General features: G+C 40.1%; 1 protein-coding gene across 1 annotated transcript; it reads right to left on the reverse strand.

The window, feature by feature from the left end:
* Nucleotides 1-1073: 1073 nt before the first annotated feature.
* Nucleotides 1074-19383, reverse strand: LOC113022678 (sortilin-like). Its single transcript, XM_026168344.2, has 20 exons — nt 19048-19383; nt 13299-13361; nt 13146-13219; nt 12943-13045; nt 12416-12577; nt 12195-12268; nt 11196-11245; nt 10654-10781; nt 9488-9632; nt 9243-9398; nt 9036-9148; nt 8777-8879; nt 8524-8692; nt 8238-8422; nt 7960-8149; nt 6553-6669; nt 5138-5246; nt 4064-4176; nt 3833-3959; nt 1074-3735 (listed from the first exon to the last, which is right to left on the reverse strand). Exons 1-20 carry the CDS (start codon nt 19378-19380, stop codon nt 3721-3723), a joined length of 2529 nt encoding a protein of 842 aa, XP_026024129.1. The 5' UTR covers nt 19381-19383; the 3' UTR covers nt 1074-3720.
* Between the last annotated feature and the right edge of the window lie 1337 nt (nt 19384-20720).

Genomic DNA, 20720 nt, shown 5'->3' on the forward strand with positions numbered 1-20720 from the left:
GCTGTGTTGGATCAAGGACACATCTAAAACCTGTAGGACACCAGCCCTTGAGGCCTGAAGTTGGACGCCCATTCAGCCTGCACAGGTAGTCCAGCTCCATGGTGATGGCACATATATTTGTGGTCTTCTGGTAATGAACTATTCATTTGATTCAGGTGTGCTGACCCAGGGTGATATCTAAAACCTGCAGGACACCGGCCCTTGAGGCCTGGAGCTGGACAATCCTGGACTACAGGAATCATCCCGTGCTACAAGCAGTGACTAACAAGGAGTCAGCACCTGCAAAGCCATTCACTTCATGAGAATTGTCTTGTTGTTGCCTCTCCAGTGCGTCTGTTGTCGCTTTCATTTGCACCAACACAGATGAATTGGACACAGAGTGTTTTCTGCTTCCTAACTGCACAGGCTCATAGCTCTGAAGTTAAAAGGACTTTGTGTTATGCTGTGATGACTGAGCAACCCCTTAATTCTTTTTGAGTGCTGTCCTTCTTTCACCGGTAGCAGGCAGCTGGCACTCAACAAAAAGCACAGCTAAGTAAGTGTAGCTTTCATTTACCTACACATTATAAAATCCAGCATTTCTTCTTAATAAACTCCAGTGTAGATATTACCTTTTCTCCTATAGTTTTTATTTTAAATATCTGTCTGCGTGAGTAATGCTACATGTCATATCATGAAATTTGAAACTCAGTTTAGACCGCTTTGCATTAAAAACACCACTTTAACTGGTTTGTTTCTATATGGCGTTACCTATTCATAAAATATTAACTTTATGAATGAACCACTTATAAAACAGCACCTTATTTTAAGTGCTTTCAGTAACTTACAAGAACAGTTGATAGAGGTCGTTGATATGTCCCCTTCAATATTACAATATATTTTGTTGTATACTGAGCAGTAAAGTAAACTGATAACAGTAAAAACTAATCTCCTCAAAAAGGAAAAAAACTGACTTTATGTTCTTTTTAGGGTGTATTTTGACACAAAAATACTATTAAAATAATTGCTGCTAAAGTACTGTAATTTTTTCTATGTACTTTGTGTTGTGTTGAAGAAAACTCCAGCACAAGAGCACAGATGTAAAAGAGAGTATTATTTCAGTCTATAAATGCAAACATTGTTATAAAAACATCTGCTCGACAGAATATTGAATCCAGAGTTACTCATCCCAGCAAACAGACAGCGGAGAAAACGAGATGGAAAGAATGTCACCCATCTTGGCCCCTGATATTTTACAAAACACACAAGGACTAGAACACACGCAACATCACACATCTGTAGACGTAGTGCAATAATAAATCATTAAATACAGGAGACAGCTGGGCTTGTTCTTACTGACAGTTAAGTAAATCAAGAAGGATCAAGCATTAAAAACCTGCTTTCATATCTGACAAAGTCCACCAAACGATCCTTGAGTTATGCCTCAGTATTAGGCCAGCTTATTGCAATAGCTTATTTGCTGGGGTGGTATTGCATCTGCTGGAGAATACAAGCATTAGCCATAAGCCCTACATGTGTGTCAAATGTTATACTTCTTCCATCGCAGATAATAAAAAAGGCAGCCAGCCAACATACCAGCTAAAACACTTGATATTACACAGACATGCGTACTGGGACACAGGTGTAGTTAATTTTATAAAGCAAGCGCTCCTTACGGTCACCAGGCACCATTAATCTTAATACACTGTTATTGTGAACAAAAAGTGAGGTTATGTTTTGTGTTGCGCTGATATCAGATGATTATAGAAATGTTTGCACTTCTTTTTAAAACCACTATCGTTATTTATTTGCTGATTATGCCTGGCTGAAATGTCAGTGAAATACAAACAAACAAACAAACAAACAAACAGCAATGTACTGGCGCATCCTGTTAAACAAAAATATCATAGAAGTTCAAGTAAAGGGTTTGGATGAGCATAAGTTTTTATAATGCTGGCCTAACGTTTGAAAAATATCCATTAAAAGTGCTTTGGCAATAATTCAAATCTTTCATTTTCACCACACTCGCAGGAGAGTGAAAAATAATGACTGTGTTGGGCTGGGTTTCACTAGGCACTAAAAATGAAGGACTAAAATCGTTTACTCTTGTTTACTACAGTTTATATACGTAATAGATTGTTTAAATTGTGTAAGAGGTGCTGTATTGTAATCTAGTGTCTGTGGAGGCCATTTGAGTACAGTGGACTCTTTCTCGTGTTCAAGAAACCAGTTTGGGAAGATTTGAGCTTTGTAACATGACGTTATTGAGCTGGAAGCAGCCATGGGAAGAATGCACTGTGGTGTGGTCTACAAGTGTGCCAAGAAAAATATCCACCACACCATTACACCACCACCATCCCAAACTGATGATAAAAGGCAGGATGGATCCGTGGTTTCCCGTTGTTTCTGACCCTATCTGATTGTCACAACAGAAACTGAGACTCATCAGTCCAGGCAACAGCAGATTGTTGATGCCTGGTCTGCAACAATCTGCTGTTGTCTAATACCTGTGATCCTATGCAGATATACCCTCCACTTCCTGTTCTTAGCTGACAGCAGTCTGGTCTTCCGCTGCTGTAGCCCATCTGCTGTGTAGTGGGTGGTACATTCAGAGATGCTCTTCCGCATACCTTGGTTGTAACGAATGGTTATTTGAGTTACTGTTGGAATCCTGTCAGCTCAAAGCTCCTCTGACATCAACAAGAAATCTCCACCAAGAAAACTTACTAACTGCATATTTTCTCTTTTTCAGACCATTCTCTGTGAAGGAATGGTTGTGCAGGAAAATCCCAGTAGCACAGCAGCTTCTGGTTTTTAATATCCATTATTTGCACACTGAACTAGGAGAACATGTTTTAAAAGCAAGAACTACATTAACTTTGACACATTATCTGGTACCTAACAAAAGATGAAAGGTTCTCCTTAAAAAAAGCCAATTCCAATCACCAATTTGAGTCTTACAATTTCTAGTGCATTAAGCGATTCTGGCCAGTTTTTACCTTCAAAGATCCAGACAGTATGGTTGAAAGAAAAAGACTATTAAAAATAGGTACCACTGTTCACAGGAGTTAGTATCAAATACAAAACCCCAATTTCCCAAAACCTGTGACAAAATGAGGAACAAAAAATTATGTTATTGCTTCATTTTAGCGATTAGCGAAACATATAAAGTGGCCCACCATGAACACAAGGACAGGATCCTAAAGTTTTAAATGTACAGAGTACAAAAACTACTTAACTGACAGCAGATGAAAACTCTGAGCTAAAATACTGATTATTTTCTGTGTCCTGTTTCTCCCATGTTTCCCAGCTCTTAATAAAACATTCTGTGCACCCACATGTCCAAGCTGTAGCAGCTGCATGGTGCTTGTGCAGTGCAACGCGGTCTCTTCTCAGGTCATCATGAAAGGAAACATACAGAGCACAATGGAGCACATTTTCACGCTCAAAGGTCTTTACAGAATTTTCTGTGACAGAGAGAACAAAAGCTCTCCGGGGATCCCAGAGGCTTTCTTCTGTCCCCTCCCAAAATCACCAGTGCGCCTATTTGCTGGGAGTCTCAGCCGGTACAAGGAAGCAATATAGGAAGTCGCCCCGCTGCTGCTGAGTCCTCCGGCCTCCAGGGGATAGCGAGAAGTGAGAAGCAGATGTTAATCAGCATGTGGGAGCAACAGGAATGCCCAGGCATCATGAAAGACTGCTTTAGATTTAGTCTGAAGAGCCTTTGAGTGGGAAGAAATCTTATTCTAAAAGGTCCTATGGGGAGACACAAACAGTATAACAGTGTTTTTAGATAATCACAGCGTTTTAGGTAAAACTAATAAATATAAGGGGCCCTTTACACAACATCTACCTGATCCGAGTCCTCATTGTACTGTGCTTTTCCTGTCTCCATGTAGTGGGGGTCCACATCATCCACTCCTTCTATTTTGTTAGCTTCAGCATGTTCCCTCATAACAGAGTAACGGTGCACGAGGAACCTGATGAGGACAAAAGTCCATATTAGGAAGAAACCGAAGAGATGTGAGTGCATCATTTATTACTGTGGCTGCAAAGGGTGAAAAAAGAAAAGAAAGTAACCCACCGTCCTCCACAGACATATTTCTTAACCAGCCAAACACCTGCGACAGCGCTTGTCAGGAGGATCGCTATGACGACCATGACTATGAGAGCAGTATTCGTTGAACTGTTTTCAATCTGTTCAAGAGACGGGAAAAGTTTAAATATGCAACGCAGTGCACTAGGTTCCTCGGCCTACAGTTTATACGTTATTTGGGCTTCCGAAGTGTCTTTTAAAAAGTAAACAAAAACAAACTTTTTAGTAAGGAAAAGGTAAAGGATCAAAACAAAAAAGGAAAATACACACATCCGTTTTATAGATTTAAAACATTCACAAAGCATGAAACTCAATTAGATCTGTAGAACAATGATGAGCAATAATGCTCCTTAAATTCATTCAAAAAGCAAACACAAATGATTTTGCCCACTGCACCGCCTCATTTTCTGTTACACTGGCTTTACGACATCTTGCTTTGGAAATGACAACAACACTGGAGTCTGAAATCACTGAGTAAGTCATTTTACAATGCCATCATGCTGTTTGCAAAAAATGATTCTGTGACACCACAAGACTTAACTTTTTTTCCCCTGTGCTGTTTTTCCCCTTCTTTCCTTTTCAGTTAGTTAACAAGCCTGCGGTTTAATGCCATTCATTCGATAAGAGTCACCAAAAGAAAGCATGAAAAAGTGACTCTTGTAGGTCAAACTGGCAGAGGAATCACTTTAGAACGCTTACATGTACTAATAAAAGATTAGACAGACTTTTGGGGGAAGTGGTAAAGTTTATGGCTGTTACGTCTCATCAAAAAATGTTCTGCTCTTCATCAGTCTGTATCTCCATTTACCTCTAAACTCTAAATATGTGTGTTTCAATAGTGAAGAGAAACATCAATTTACACTTTCTGTTAACAGATGTTAAAATTTTCACATTTTTACTACATTTGATCAAAAGCTCGACTCAAGCTGCTACGTGATTAGCCATTTCACACCTCCAGTGCTGACCATGCTGAAGATCAGACCCTTCCTTAACTTTCATTTTGTCCCAATAAGTCTATATACTAACGTGCACAGCCTGCATTTCATAATAAGCAGAACTCACTAGGGAATAAGGAATAAGAGCGTTGCTGGTGCACATCTTCCTCAAGTCCGTCTCCTTCCTAACTGGTTGGAAACCTCCCTCGCACTGGCTGCTGGGAATCTTCCGGTAGCTTGAAAAGGAGGGACAGATATATGTAAGGCGAGACAAAATTCAAAGAAAAGGACATCAGTTACAGCAGAACAACTCAAAATATTATTCCTGACAACAGTGGAGGGAGATTAACAAACACAAAAAAAGTGGGAAAAAGAATGGCCATTTAGAAAATCCTGTCTTGAAGCATGGACACCAACAGTTCCTGAAGTGTCTGTTTGTAAATGGACCTGCTTTTGCACAAGAACTTTGTTACAATTCTGGAAGAACGAGGTCTGGATTTTTTTTCCCAGCTGTCCTTTCTGACACATTAATAAAAAAAACTTCAAAGTGCAAATGACACCTAGTGACGATATCTGAACACAGAAATGAAGAAAATTGCGTTTTCATTCAGTTTTCATGCTGCTTTAAGATATTAGATAGATAGATTGTCCTGTCTAAAAGAACACAACTAATAACTCAGAAAATAATTTAGTTAAATATGTGTTTTCAACAACTCAAATCATCAAATTTTTAGAATATTTTCTGCTTCTCCATCTAAGATTTGCAGGCCCATTGACCCACTTTCATGCCATTTTTCTAGCAGACTGAAATCAGAGACAGTTGGCTATTCTAAAAACTGATGTTTTATGATGTTTTTATTACAACAAGTGTGTTGTACAGCTCTTTCCATGCCTTTTCATCTGATATATCACTTGATATGGTTTCCTGACATTTTTCTCACCAGTTAAGCTTTGACTTTTATTTTAATTTTAAATGTTAAATTATTTAAATTAAATAAGCTCAAGCTCTTATTTCTATCTAGGCTCACAAAAAACATGATATCTTGAAAAGTGGATGCTAGACTGCTCACAGACAGACAGACAAGCAGAACAAAGGGAGTATATAATCGAGAGTGTGTGTTTTTGATTAGTAAATATGGTATATAATTATATTCCTCCCCATTGCTAAAATAAAACACAATACTTTTTAACGTTAAATTCATAATCACAGAAATGAAGAAAATGCTATTTTCTTTTAACTTTCATGCTGGATTGAGCAAAGATCACAAGCTGTACCACAAAAACAAAAATATCAGTACATAGCCGAACCCCCCCAAAAATGATCTGATTGCCTTGGACGTTGCATTTCACACATGCCAGGTGAGTCCAAGAAGAGTTCAGGGGTGTTGTGGATGTGTAAAAATGGTTTGTGCATCTCAGGCACAGGGATAGTATGTATAATATGCAAAATGTGTATTATAATTATAATGCATAATGTATCTTGGTTGGTAAGAGGTTTTGGTTTTTTTTGGGGGGGGGGGTAAAAATGTCAAATGTCCTCACCCACTGGTCTGCAGCTGTTCAGTGGTCCCATTTAAACAGAACTCCAAAGGACGGTCCTTCAACTCTTCCTGCTCCACACACTCTGAGCTGTTCTCTGGTCGGTAATACCCAAAATCACTGCAACACAAAGCTGTGTCATTTCTACACTAATGCACTGTTGAATGCAAAAAGCTGAAGATTCATTGAACTGTCAAATATGCAAATAAGATAAGATAGATCAAATTTAGACTATATGGACAAAAATATTGGGCCACACTTGTTTATCACTGTATTCCAGTATTTTATTCAGTCCCACTGGTGTAGAAAAGCAAACACCTAGCCATGCAGTCTACATTTACACATTTGTGGAAGAGTGATCTCACTGTATTTGAGAGTGGTACTGTAATAGTCAGTTCATAAAATTTCTTCCCTTCTAGACATTCCACGATCACATGTAAGTGATATTATTGCAAAGTGGAAGCAATTAGGAACCACAGCAAGTCACAGGTACAGTTACAGACTGGATGTTGAGGTGTAAAAGTCACCAGTATTCTACTGACTAAATAACTGCACAGGTCCAAACCTCTTCTGTCATTAACATCAGCACAAAAGCTGTGCACTGGGAGCTTCATGGCAGCTGATCAGCAGCTACATGCAAGCTTTACATCCCCAGGAGCAATCCAAAGCATTGGATGGAGCACGTTGTCACTGGACTCTGGATCAGTAGAAACATGTTCAGTGAAGATAAATCTAAATGCTTCAGCTTACCAAGATATTTTTGAAAATTCTCTCCTTACAGCTTTGTGGGAACAGTTATGGAAAACCCCCTTCTTTCCAGAATGACTGCGCGCCTGTGCACAAAGCAAGGTTCATAAAGACATGGCTGGATGAGTTTGGTGTGGAAGAATTTGACTGGTCCAGACAGAGCCCTGACCTCAAACCCATTGAACACCACCTTTGGGTTGAACTAGAAAAGAGATTAAAAGCCAGGTCCTCTTTACCAACATCTGAGCTTATAAATGCCATTCTGGATGAATGGGCAAAAATTCCCACACACATTCCAAAAATGCTGTAGAAAGCCTTCCCAGAAGAGTGGAAGCTGTTATAGCTATAGTCCAACTTCATATTAATGCCTTTGGAATTAGAAATGGATGTCATAAAGGTTCCTGTGGGTTTGATGTGTACGTGTTCCAATACTTTTGTCCACATAGTGTATTTTGAACTAGTAGAGAGACTGAATAGCAGAATAAATAATGTGTTGAAGGAAAAAGTCATGCATAAAGAGCATTTCTACAAATATAATGTATACCCCACAATCTTCTTATGTAAAAATCAAAATCCAGTTTCAAGAATACCATAATAAAGTCACAAGTTCATCTATTACACCAATCACTTGCACAAAAGGAGATGAAGTGAACAAGGAGATACCAGTGATAATCATCCAGTGTACATGGACAGGGGGACAGCCTCTTGGTGACTGCATAGTCCCTCCCGTTCCAGCAAACAGAGCCTTTCCTCAGGCGTAAGAAGGTCTCTTTATAGCCCAGCAAACAGCCATCATTAGAACCAGTGGTGTCTGAAGAGTGAGCCAGCCACTGCACGTAGTCTCCTTCTGTGCCTGCAAAAGCAAACACGCACATTATCATAGTGAAAACACACTTGCTGTAATGCTGCACAAACATCGCCATCCTCTGTGCCTTACTCACAGTCTCTGGTGAGGAGCTTCCTGAAGTCTATAGTGATCACCACCCATTTACTGAAGTCCTTCCTGTAGCCCCACAGGCTGACGTTCATGGAGCGAGAGCCAGGCTCACTGTCCATGCCACTGAAGTGAAGTGGGTCATTGGTGAAGTTATATGTATGCCAGCACTGTCCTTCATCTGTGGAAAACCTGATGGGTGGTTAAAAAAAACATTAGCTGCAAAAGTGACGCACACAAACACTTACATATATGTCACAAAATGCTAGACAGTGTTTAACAGTTGTTCGCACTTTATCTGGCTGACAGGTAAGTTAGTGTGCTCCACAGCCACCAGCAGGCCTCCTGAGTCCAGTATAGCATAATGATGGGGTCCCTTGAGGGCCAACATCCATGAGTAGCCCCCATCATCAGACACATACACATCAGGGAAAAGAACTGAATCTGCATCTTCAACACTGCCTGGAGAAAAGGGAGGGAGACTATCAAGAAACATTCAGTAAAACTGATTGCACTGAAAGAATTTGGTGGCTTGGTGTGTCTTACCGTGGGCCAGAATGAGGCCCACTGCACTGGGCTGTGAGAGAGGAAGCATGGGGACGTTCATCTTCATGGTGGTGCTGTAGGAGGCGTGGATGTGTAGCCTGCACTGTAAAGACACAGTGATGAAAACAATGTTTACACACTGGCTCGTACTGAGAAATTAAATCCGTTTGAAAGAGTTCATTTTGGGGCATTACAAGAGGTCACATGCGACCACATCCTAATAAAAATATACTCCAATACTTGTGTCTGTGTGTCTCACTCTGTTAGGTCTGTTGGTAGAGGTGTCAGTGTTACAGTGGCTGTTCTCTGGTCTGCGCAGCCTCTGCCACTTTGCTCCTTGGTCATAGGTGATTACAGTCTCCACTGTGCCATCTGCAAAACAAACATGATGGATTCAAAATTCACTTAAATTCCTAGCAGAAGATAATTTTCACATTTTCTACATTTAACTAGTGTGTTAACTGACCGTCTGCGAGCACACTGGTCATGTAGACGCCCCTGAGTGAATGGATGACAGTGAAGTCAGTGTCACTTCCTGTGGTTGTGTAGAGGTGGCGCTCCAGAGACTTGGAGAACACAGTTCCTCTGTCATCTGACACATAGATGGTTCCAACACCAGAGTCTGCCCCGCACAGAACACACGTCTGGATTATACACTTGGATATGTTAACTGATAGCAGAAGAGAAATCATCATCAGCACCAGTTCTTACCACCGGGGTCATCCACGTGCATGAAGATCACGTCCTGATTGGCTGCCAGGATGGAATAAAACTGCTCGTGGGTGACTGTAGGAAGCTGAGCCATGTTCCACGTCTCGCCGCCATCTACTGAGACGTGGATCATACGCTCTGTACTCTGTCACACACACATTCACAGACACAATTACTGCACAGAAGGTGTATTTATGCTACTTTTAGTGGGAATCATTACACCAAAATCCAGGCACCTGTATGACACTGTTGGTTATACAGTATATGCTCATCGCCTACACCCCGTATTATTAAAGACACCCAGTCTGTCTCTTTTATTTGCCTTTACACCAGACATTAAAACATTAAATTCTACATGAAATATGTGAGTTCAAGGAGTGTGAGTAAATTCCTCTGCATGCATGGCTTATACTGTATTCCCAGTCAAGCAAAGCATCGTTGGAAATACGTTTATAAAACTGTCCTTTTATCTTGAAAGCTAAGCCAGGAGGAAGATGTAGACGGCCTTTCAACTTTGTGTGAGCAGATCATCATCTTAAGAATGTGGGCCAGGCCAACTCCAGATACAGTCACACTAAACAAACTGCATTCCAGTCACAATCCAAGCATTTACACTACAAGCATGCGATTTTGAGTAGAGACAAGCTATAAATAATATTTATAAGACAACTAATAATAATATATAGCAAGTAAAATCAAATATTTTAATATCCATGCAGGAAAAAGATCGTTTTAAAAGACAATAAAGTCATAATGTAAAGTGCATTATAAATAAAGATGCTATGCTATGCTATAAAATTAAAGAGCAGATGACTCTTTGCCAGACAGATGTATTGTATAACAAATAGTTATTGCATGAGGTATGAAAGATTTCCTGTATCTGTGTTTAGTTACCCAGATAGGATATCCAGATACAGACTGAACATTAATGCCAGATGTCACAAACTATTTGAACGCTTTAAGTGAGAAGATGTATTTTTGTTTTGCAAACTGAGTAAAGAAAGCATAGAAAGAAGAAGAAGAAGAAAATGGGTGTACAAATAAACAACTACACCCAATGCCACTAAATACACAGACTGCAAAAATGCAATGTCTGTTCACAAAACAAACACACTCAGCTCTTAAAGAATAAAGGTACAAAGGTGCGCGCACACACACAGACGTACCGTGCCAGTCATGATGGAGGCGAAAACAAATCTTCCTCCAAGTACAAATGAGTAAACTCTCGTTGCAATGGTGTGGAAACTTTTACCGTAGTCGAATGTCTTTCGTAGATGTAACATGCCTTTGTCATCTGACAGAAAAAAAAAAGGTGAAGTTAGTGAAGTTAGTTATCATTGAACGTGTTAATATAGCGCTTTACCCACATAAAGTGGGGATACATATCTCTGCTGCTTTAATAAGTCTGTTAAAGGAATGGATTGAGTTGCACATAGATGGAATTTCTTGATTGGAAATAAATCATGAAATAAATACTGAAATACGAGAAACTTTTTATACTGTGTGGATCTATTCGTGTGTAAGAATCCATTTGGTTTAGACTGCCAAGTTGAAAGTAACTCATGACTGTCAACAACAAGGCACAACTTTTAAGGAACGATAAACCTGGGTCCGCGTTCGGATACGACACATTCAGGTGGTGTGGATTCATAAAAGGAGTGCATGTCTGAAAGGGCTTCTGTGGAGGGATGGTGTTATCTTCACTTACTGCATGATCCGTTGTTGTTTGTGGTAAAGTAGATGCTATTCTTTGGACCCCTGTGTGTGAGAAAAACAAACCATAATCGGGTAGAATCAGACGGCGGAGGGAAAGATCTAATTGCGCTAACATTGTTTAACATCTGTAAATCAAATGTAGATCCACTTTTGGAACTTATATAAATTGCAGATTATGGTTATGGTTTTAAAGTGCTGGTGTGAGCAAGGCAGACATCAACCCTGGTTACCTTGGTTACCCCCCCCACACACACACACACACACACACAGACACCCCCCACAAGTTCTGTCGGGTTTTGTTCGCTGCCAAACAAGATGAAGGTTTTCACACTGCACAGATTCTGGTTCAAGGACTGCGGGCTGAATAAGAATGCCACTGCTGACTCATGATTCAGTCTGACAGCAACCTCAGCTCCCTGGCTCTGCAGTCAATTTAGGTTGAGGCCTAAATGACAGCTGTGGTCGCACAGAGCTATCACAATCTTCCCACAATGCAGCGCTAACAACCGCAGGCTGACACCGCAACCTCATGTGAACTCTGGTGTTCAAATAAAACCAGAGTCAGGATGGGGGATACAGACTGTGGTGAGGAAAGCAGCTGGAAAAACAACAATGGACAAAGAACACACACTCCTATTTTTACCAAAAGCAAAGACGTACATGTTGACTGTTTGTAAACCCACACGGACAAATGTGCCTGTCAGTGATGGAAACTTGTGTTTTATGAGAAACATTTATTTTATGTGTAAGCACCAGTGGCCTTTAACCTGGGCCCGAAATTCACTCTTGGCTCAGAAACAGAGAGCAGGAATCCTGTCTAAAGGAAGCGCGCACTGCTTTATGTTTATATGTCACTTTCATTAAAGTTGAGGGAAAGTCTCTAAGAAAAAAAAAGGCCAAAGGTAAGGTTCACACCCCTCACCTGTCCTGATTGTCTCCCCTGTCCTTAATTATACTTTAACATCAATCTGATGGGGAGGTCAGTTCTTACCATCTGACCAAACACACACTGTCGTGGATCTTCCTCCAGGTGGCACCAAAGTCCTCAGACAACCACAGGTCCATCTTAAAAGAAAAAAGCTTTGTCAGTAAAAAGGGAGTACATGTTTATTTTTAGTATTTACCCATTCCTAATTGAGAAATTAGGAAATGGTTCACTTCAGGAGAAGAGAGGTTTTATTTTATTGAAACTCCAAATCCCTGACTATATACCATGATACTGAGTGTCAGAAGTTTGTTGCAGTCCCCGGGGTTGTACAGGATCTGAATGAGGGGCTCAAATGGCAGGTCGGTGGAAACAAAGGTCAGTCCAAAGTCCTGCGAGCGAAACAGCCGAAAACCCCCGACGTCGGACACATCACCGCTCAGGATCACCTGATGCCAAACAAAAGAGCCAGAGTTAAATCAATCGGTCACGTAGCTGATGAGAGAGAAAACACATTTAAATCAAACCAAAGCACTGAACATTATTCAGGTGGGGATTCGTTGCTTTTCTTCATTTTATGTCAGTGGATTATCAGATCAAATAAACATTTTGGAGATGCCACCTGTGAATCAGAGGATTACAACTGACATTTATTTACTGTTTTCTTTAGATGTAAACAACAGAAGAACTGAGGAAATTGTGCTGTTTTACTGAAAACACAAGTAGATGAGAAATGATCCACAACTGCAAAAACCTTTGAGGATACTTCATCGTATTGCACTGCATGTACTGACTCTTTTAAAGAATCACTCACCTTCCCTGAGTGGTCTGGACTGATAGCGATGCCGAACTCTGTCTGGATGAAGGTGTGGTTAATCAGATGAGTCACGTCTTTGAACGTCTTCCCATAGTCTTCACTGACACACAGACAAGGTTGCAGTTAGACCCTCAGACCACTGTAATTAGTAAAAGTTTAATAAAGCCACTAAACCAAACCAGCAGCGAGGCACTTCTCACCTCCTGTAAAGGTTAGACTGGCCGAAGCGGATCATGAACAAAGGCACCTGAAAGGTTGTCAACACCAGCAGCACCTGGGGTGAGAGATGAATGGAGTTACACAGAAATCAAGCATCATCTTGGAGTTATATATTGTCATACACATGAACTCACCCCTGATCCATTGCCCACCCAGGCTAAAGACAGTGAACCCAATGTCTGCACCTTGAACGTGAACTGAAAGGGAGGGAAAAAAAGAAGACATTTTAGTGAAAATACAGAAAACACTGCTGTTTACTAAAAACTAGACACATGAACGGAGAGGACAGCTTGAATTTTCCATACTGTCCAAAGCAGCTCGGTCATTTGGATGCACTCTGCCTGTGTGACCTACATTCCTGTGTAAATCACAAAGACGAAGCCAGAGAACAACACACTTTGCTAATGTCTCGAACGCAGCAAGAACACTCTCTCAAACACATGACAGACATTAAGGCTGAATGTAGCCAATTTTTCCGGTGTTTACCTTAACAGTCACTTACTAATACATTCCTCAAGCCCCGAAAGACTCAAAGTTCAAAATAAAAGGAACAGGTGTGACATAATATTAGAGGCACGGAGGGAGCAGAACTACTATTTCCCAACTCTGACAGAAAAACAACATTCCTCTTCATTCATCCCGACTGAAGCTCAAGTGTTTGGTCTCTAGCCACAGCCCACAATGTTTGGAGTCTGAGGGAGCAGGTTACTCCCCTCCTCTCTTTAGCTGGAGGGACAAAGATGTTTTCAAGGTGAGTACAGCTCAAAAGCGTCTGTGTCCATAAAGCCACAGAAGATGGTCACGCCTGCCGTATGCCTCCTGCATCCATCTGTTCCTATTTTGATCGTATAACTATTTTACAACCCCGTTTGCAATCCTCTTTTCATCCTATTGGTCAGTTTTTTTAAAAAGTCATATGTGCTGTCCTCCCCAAAACTCACTCTCTAGCTTGAACCTACAGGTTAAATGTCAAGACTTTAAAGATTTTTACGAGATATAAGAAAGCAAAACTATTAGCATATGCTCCACTAGACATGTTTTAATGAGACTACACAGCTACAAGTATTAGCATTCTAAGTATATCGTTAGTTTTTTTAATCACCTTAACACAATTTATGATACTATTAGATAATGCGAATAAGGATTAAATAAGCAGATATGAATATAAATATGTACATATAGAGTACACACACATACTTAAATTTTCCCAGACAACCAAGGCAAAGTTTTCAGAGGACTCTATGAAAAGTACTCCTCCCACTTCCCAGTCTTCGTTATGGTGTTGCTTCAGTTTATTGAGGTTTGAACTGATGCACAGCTCTCTTAAGGACTTTGACTGGACCATTGCAACACCTTGATTCTTTTCTTTTTCAGCCATTTGGTTGTACATTCGCCCCTGTGCCTTGGATAATTGTCCTGTTGCATGACCCAGTTTCGGCCAAGCTGTTGGACAGATGGCCTCACGTTTCACTCTAGAATACTCTGGTATAAAGAGTAGTTCATGGATCATAACATGGAGAGTCTAAATTTACTTGGAAGTCCACTCTTGTGAAGACTGTGGGGTTGCTTTAATACACCCTTGCATGCTCCAGACCAATAAGCTGCAAAAACTTGTGTTTTTATCGAAGTGTTCACACTTGCTGATGATCATCTAATCAAGGGCATTGGATTAGCAGCAGCTGGCTACTGCTACTTACCCTCTTAATTCCTGTGGAAGCAGTAAGGTTGGACTTATCACTGCACTGAGTCATGTTAAAAACTACTGAAGAGGCTACAGGAGCTTATAGCAAAGTAATGCTTTGAGATAAATGCTTGTGAACATGCTAAAAATGCCAGCAATGCCACTAATAACAAGCAGAGTTTTCAAACCATGCAAATACAAGAAGAGCTGAGGCTGATGGGAATGTCATTAGCTGTGCTGGTATCTTGCTCAAAATCAACATAATTGTAGAAACTGAAATGCGGGATGACTACCAATGCTAAAATCAACAAAGTTAATATAATTCATCCTGAGGAGGACATAAATGACTGTACAATCACAGCAGAGCATGAGAATATAAGGTAAGCAGAGGAGTCATATCATAAAATGTAAAATATTATGATCATTTCAAACTAAACAATATGAAATTTAAGTCATGTCTTGTCCTAATACTAAGTCTTTGCAAATGTTTCTGCCAGTTGCTATCACACCTGTGTTAAATTTAAACCAGTGGGACACTTTCCACATCGGTTTCTCTGAAACTCTATATGGACTAAAGCTGACTTGCCCAGCTGCAGTACACACACCTAAACGATCAAACACTGCATTTATATCATAGGTTGTCTTTTTTTGTTTTTTACCTAGTATTTAACCAGGAAGTGAAAACTCCTCAGATTTATAATCTCCTCTATAAGATTATCACGGGCCAAGATAGACATCTAAATGTAGGAATTAACATCATGTATGTAAAAATGAAGATATGCCTGAACCAGTTGAACATGGCCTCACATACCAGACATGACCTCATGCTGTGTCTCATGTTGGATTTAAGGGTCCAGAGCTGCTCTGTAAAGGCTTCTCTAACCTCCCGAATCTGGCATTTAGTTCAGTCATAAACAACAAAACTTCTGGAGTGTACATCACAAATAGACACATACAAACATCTATACAAGCAGACTCAATAACACACAGTCTGTGGGTGGGAGCACAGTAAAGTCCTCTCACAGAAAAGGCAACACAATGAGCTCCTTATTCTCTCTGCTTCAGCAATGTTTACACGCATAAAACTTCAGAAGGAGGTCAAATGCTGAGGCTCTGATCTCACACATGAAGCAGCGTTGCAAGCCTCTGCTGTTCGACTACGATTTGAGTTCCAAGCTGTTTGCTAGATTCTTATTCTCCAGGAATACCAGAAAAGAAGAAAAAATTAATGCTAATTAATTTTTAACTAATACATTTACAAAGTGATTAAAAAAAAATCATGATTATTGCCCATTTTAAGTCTATGAGCGAAATTTTAATCTCTCAAATAATTAGCTGCTTGGGCAGCACATCAAAATCTTTTTGTTTGGTCTTTTTCATGTTTTTCTTTCCAGGCTAGCAGCATGGCTCGTCAGATGGCAATGCCAATCTGTCATCTGTTGGCTCCAACACTAAATGTTAGCATGCTAAAAAAAAAATGGAAGACCTATCATATCATATTTGATACTTGAGTTTTTGAGACTTCTGCATCACCAGTCTTTGTTTTCCTCACCAAAAAACCTAAACTGCAGAATTTAAAAAAAAAAAAAAAAAATGCTGGATGTGGCAAATAAAATGCAAACTGAAGTTCATATAGTCAAATTAATGGGGTTTTTTTTCTGTCAAAAGCTTCAAAGAGTCTTTTGTTTTTTCAAAAGAAATTACAATTTTCTGGCAATTATTTCATCATTTGGGCTTTAAATGGATACGGCAGCCTGATCTATGAAATAGATAGCAGTGGACTAGACTGTTAGATCTTCTGATAATTTATGTATCCATAATAAACTGAATAATGAAAAACTAATCAACTGCCCAAATCCAGCTAAACCTTCACATTTTTGCTGGTAGAAACAAAGGAAGTAAAAACTATAAGATATTGACATATCTGTCTTTAAATAAGGGCTTACTGTATATAGTATATACATAAAGTAGCATCAGTTTCATTGTTACATTAACAACGTAGTTCACTGAATAACGGATTAATGTGAAGACACAGCTGGACTCTGCCACATGTGCTGCAGGCTGTGCAGAGAGGATGGTAAACACGGGAATCAAGCATCTTTGCCTGCACCACCCTCTGTAAGGAAAGTTTTCATATCAATACATATCTGCTATGTTAAATACATATTCAGCATGTTTGTTTGATGCTATTAGATGCAGCAGGCTAATTTTTCCACTGAAGTAGTGCAAGTTGATCATGGGTTCTACCAGTGCCTCCTTCATTTATACTTTGTCGTTCTTGTATGTTCCCTGTGTATCAACAAGGCCAGATTTCTTTCTGACACACACCATGTGGTACACCAGCTCTGCTGCTTTCCTTGGTGCTCCAGCAGCTGGCTGCACCCCAGCTACCCTGAGGACAGAGCACTTTTTTCCTGTTTGTTTTGTTCTTTTTGGCCTGAGGGAACGGGAGACAGGATAGAGTCTGAAGAAGGGGGGGAAAAAGAAAAGAAAAACAAAACAAGCTAGTTTGTTAACCTGAGTCAGCTAAATGAACCTCGCACAAACGGGGAAAATACGTTAAGGCTTGGGCTGGCTGACAGAACACATCCTGTGTAGTCTACCAGGTCTACAAAAACCACAAAAAGGAGCACAGAGAGAAGGAGGTCAGCTGTGTCTGATCTGATAATTTACACAGCCATCTGGAAAATAAGGAGCGCATAATACAGATCTAAATCCTTTTTCCCCTCCTGATCTAGCATGCAGCTCTGATAACTCAGACATCAGCCCACAGTGGAGATCAGATGAAGTTTAGCAGAAGAACGTGGGGAATGTTTGTCAGGGAGAAAGGCCCGGAGGAGAAGGGAGGAGCCTGCTCTCTGAAAACACACTGAATTATTTTCACGGTCGATAGAAGACCAGGTGTTTCATTCAGTGAAATGATGTAACACCACCTGATACCTTCACACACACCAAAGTGGTGTATCCATGATTTCAGAGGACAATACACTGGTTTACAATCTACCCCAAACTTTAAAACATGTGGCTGACATTATGGATGTGTTTTTGTCCCCATAAGGAAGATAAGTCCCCGCAATGTATAAAGAGATTCAAGACCCCCACAGCATTAGTAATACATGCACAACTAAGACACACACACACAACATGAAAATGATCCTGTGGAGCTTTGTTGTAACTTCTTATGAGTTTGTTGTTATTGTGCTTCTGGTTGGATGCTCAGTTGTTGTTTGTCTGAGAATAAAAAAAAAAGAAAAAAACTGTACTTCATGCCTACCACCATTCCACTATCTCATGGCGATTCCAAAGAGGTAGTAAAGGTATGCTATCAGCCGGCTCTTCCAAGATCCCTCCAGACACGAGGAACACAGTCAAATGCGTATGACTGTATGCTGTTACATTCTCCATTCACCCAGCACCATTAGTCCATCAGAGCATGAAAACACAGAGTCAGCAAGCACCACACATGTGGAGCGCTGACCTACATTAATCCAGATCAATTAAAAAAGGTTGCAACAGAAAGAACTAGAAAAATAGGAGAACTGGCTGAAACTGGCAGATTACTTAACTAAACCCCTTTCACCTTCTAAACGTTTTCTTTGTTTGTTTATTGACTAGTTACAAATAAATATCATACACAATATCAAATATTTTGATATTCAGTAAATCTTTGGAATCTTTTTAAGGACTGATTGTCCCGTGTGCCAGTAAAAAGTACATCTTAAAGTTTTATACAGGTGCTCGAAGCAAACAAACTGGAGATCCCTGTAAAAACATTTATAAATCAAATAATAATTGATTAAACAATATCAGATTTACTAATAACAGAAAAATTTAATAGTCCTCTATTTTTATTTGTTTTTCTATTAAATAAATCTTTGACATAATCGTATTAGTCTTTTTTTTTTCTTTTTATCCCAAACTGCCCTGAACTCACATACTCAACATTAATTAATGAGCATTTAAGTTAGTTAAACGTATTGAGTTAATTTTATTTGATTGAATGACTATCAAAATTTCTTTCCATCGGTTGATCGACTAATCTACAAACCCCTTCAGTAATTAGAAGCAGTTTAATATGCAAGATTCACATCTTTCCTTGTGTGCATCTGTTAGGAAAATGTTTGGAAATGTTACGAGCAACTCCATCATGTGAGGAATAAGCTCACGTGTAATCCTGTCACTGTGGGTGTGAAGTCACTTACAGTGCTGGTGTCGTTCAGCAGGGCTGACTCTACTCCGGGCAAAGCTGTACATGTCTGTTCATTCAGTCCTGCGCTGCGCTTCGGCAGCTCCTTCCTCTCTGGAATAAGTCGCTCCTCATCACCACCCAATTCCCCCTGCAGCCTCCTCAAATGTGAAAACTTTCCCCCTTCGTACTGATGTTTGCCCAGCGCAGACGAAAACAGCCCGAGCGCCAAAATGCAAGATGCGGAGATCATTATGAACCCAGCGGTGTCCAACTCGAGACTCCTGCGAGAAACTTCACTGTCCCACCACCAGTTGGCCGCACATGCCCCCCTCATCACCCAAAGCATCTTCCACAGCGGCCCATCCACCGCGGCACCGGATTGGTCGGGACCAGAATAACCTGTGATATAATTGGACGGCGTCGATCTTTCTCGACTGAGTGTCACACCTTTTCTGGGGTTGAACTGCCCCCTGGTGGAAGGACCGCGCAAAACTTACTAGCGCTTTTGAGTGTTGTTGAATTATTTTCTCTGAATTTGTTTGGGATTCCAAGAAGCAAATAGAAAAGTAGAACAAATAATCTACAGCACGGCTTCCTTCTTTCTCCCTCTCGCTCTTTTTTTTTTGCACAGCAGCGGTAGTTTCACTTTTTATTGTGAAACAGCTAGTGAAGGTTCTTACATACAGATCCCTCAAAATAAAACTTAAGTTTTTTAATACAAAAAATATATTTTAAATTTGTTTGGTTTCTTTTTTGTATTAGTTGACAAAAAAAATGCATCAACAGTTGAGGAATTACAGCCATTTTATACTTAGACCCTGTTTCTGAGGTTTAAAATTAATTAGCCAAACTAAGATAATTACAATATACAAGGATTGTTTTCAGTGTTTTGAATGAAATCTTTTGCAGTCAGTGACTGTGTAAAGCACAGGTGTCGAACTCCAGGCCTCGAGGGCCAGTGTCCGGCAGGTCTTAGATGTGTCCTTGATCCAACTCAGCTGATTTAAATGTCTAAATGACCTCCTCAACATGTCTTGAAGTTCTCCACAGGCCTGGTAATGAACTAATCATTTGATTCAAGACCCAGGGTGAGATCTAAAACCTGCAGGACACTGGCCCTCAAGGCCTGGAGTTCGACACCTGTGGTGTAAAGTCTTGAAACCATGGACATCATGTATCATGTATCTTCCTGGTCGAGATGCTCTGCAGGCTTTTACATCAGCCACCTTTCTTTCGCATTATTCTTCGATTCAGTTGTGAAGCACCGTCCAATCAGTTTTTCAACATTTGGAGTATAAGCAGAGTGTATAGGCCTGTATACTTGAGAATCCTGCTGCTTCCATCAGCAGCCACACATACCCAAGCCATAATACTGCCTCCACCATGTTTGTCAGATAATGTAGTATGCCTCAAATAATGACCCGTTTCTGTCCTCCATACTTTTCTCTTTCCATTATTCTGGTAAAGTCATCTGTCCAAAGAATTTTTTCCAGAACTGTGCAGGCTCTTTCTAGAAAAAAGTCTTTTCCAGCCTTCCTGTTTTTATAATCAGCATTTTGAATCTTGTTGTAAACTCCTTCTCCAATCATAAAAACATGATTGCAGATCTTGACAGTGATGCGCCTGTCCTGTCCTTGACTCGTAAAGTTATTTTTCTTAAACAATGGAAATAATTCTATAATTATC

This window comes from Astatotilapia calliptera, chromosome 5, assembly GCF_964374335.1.
Source record: "Astatotilapia calliptera chromosome 5, fAstCal68.1, whole genome shotgun sequence".
Classification (NCBI taxonomy): domain Eukaryota; kingdom Metazoa; phylum Chordata; class Actinopteri; order Cichliformes; family Cichlidae; genus Astatotilapia; species Astatotilapia calliptera.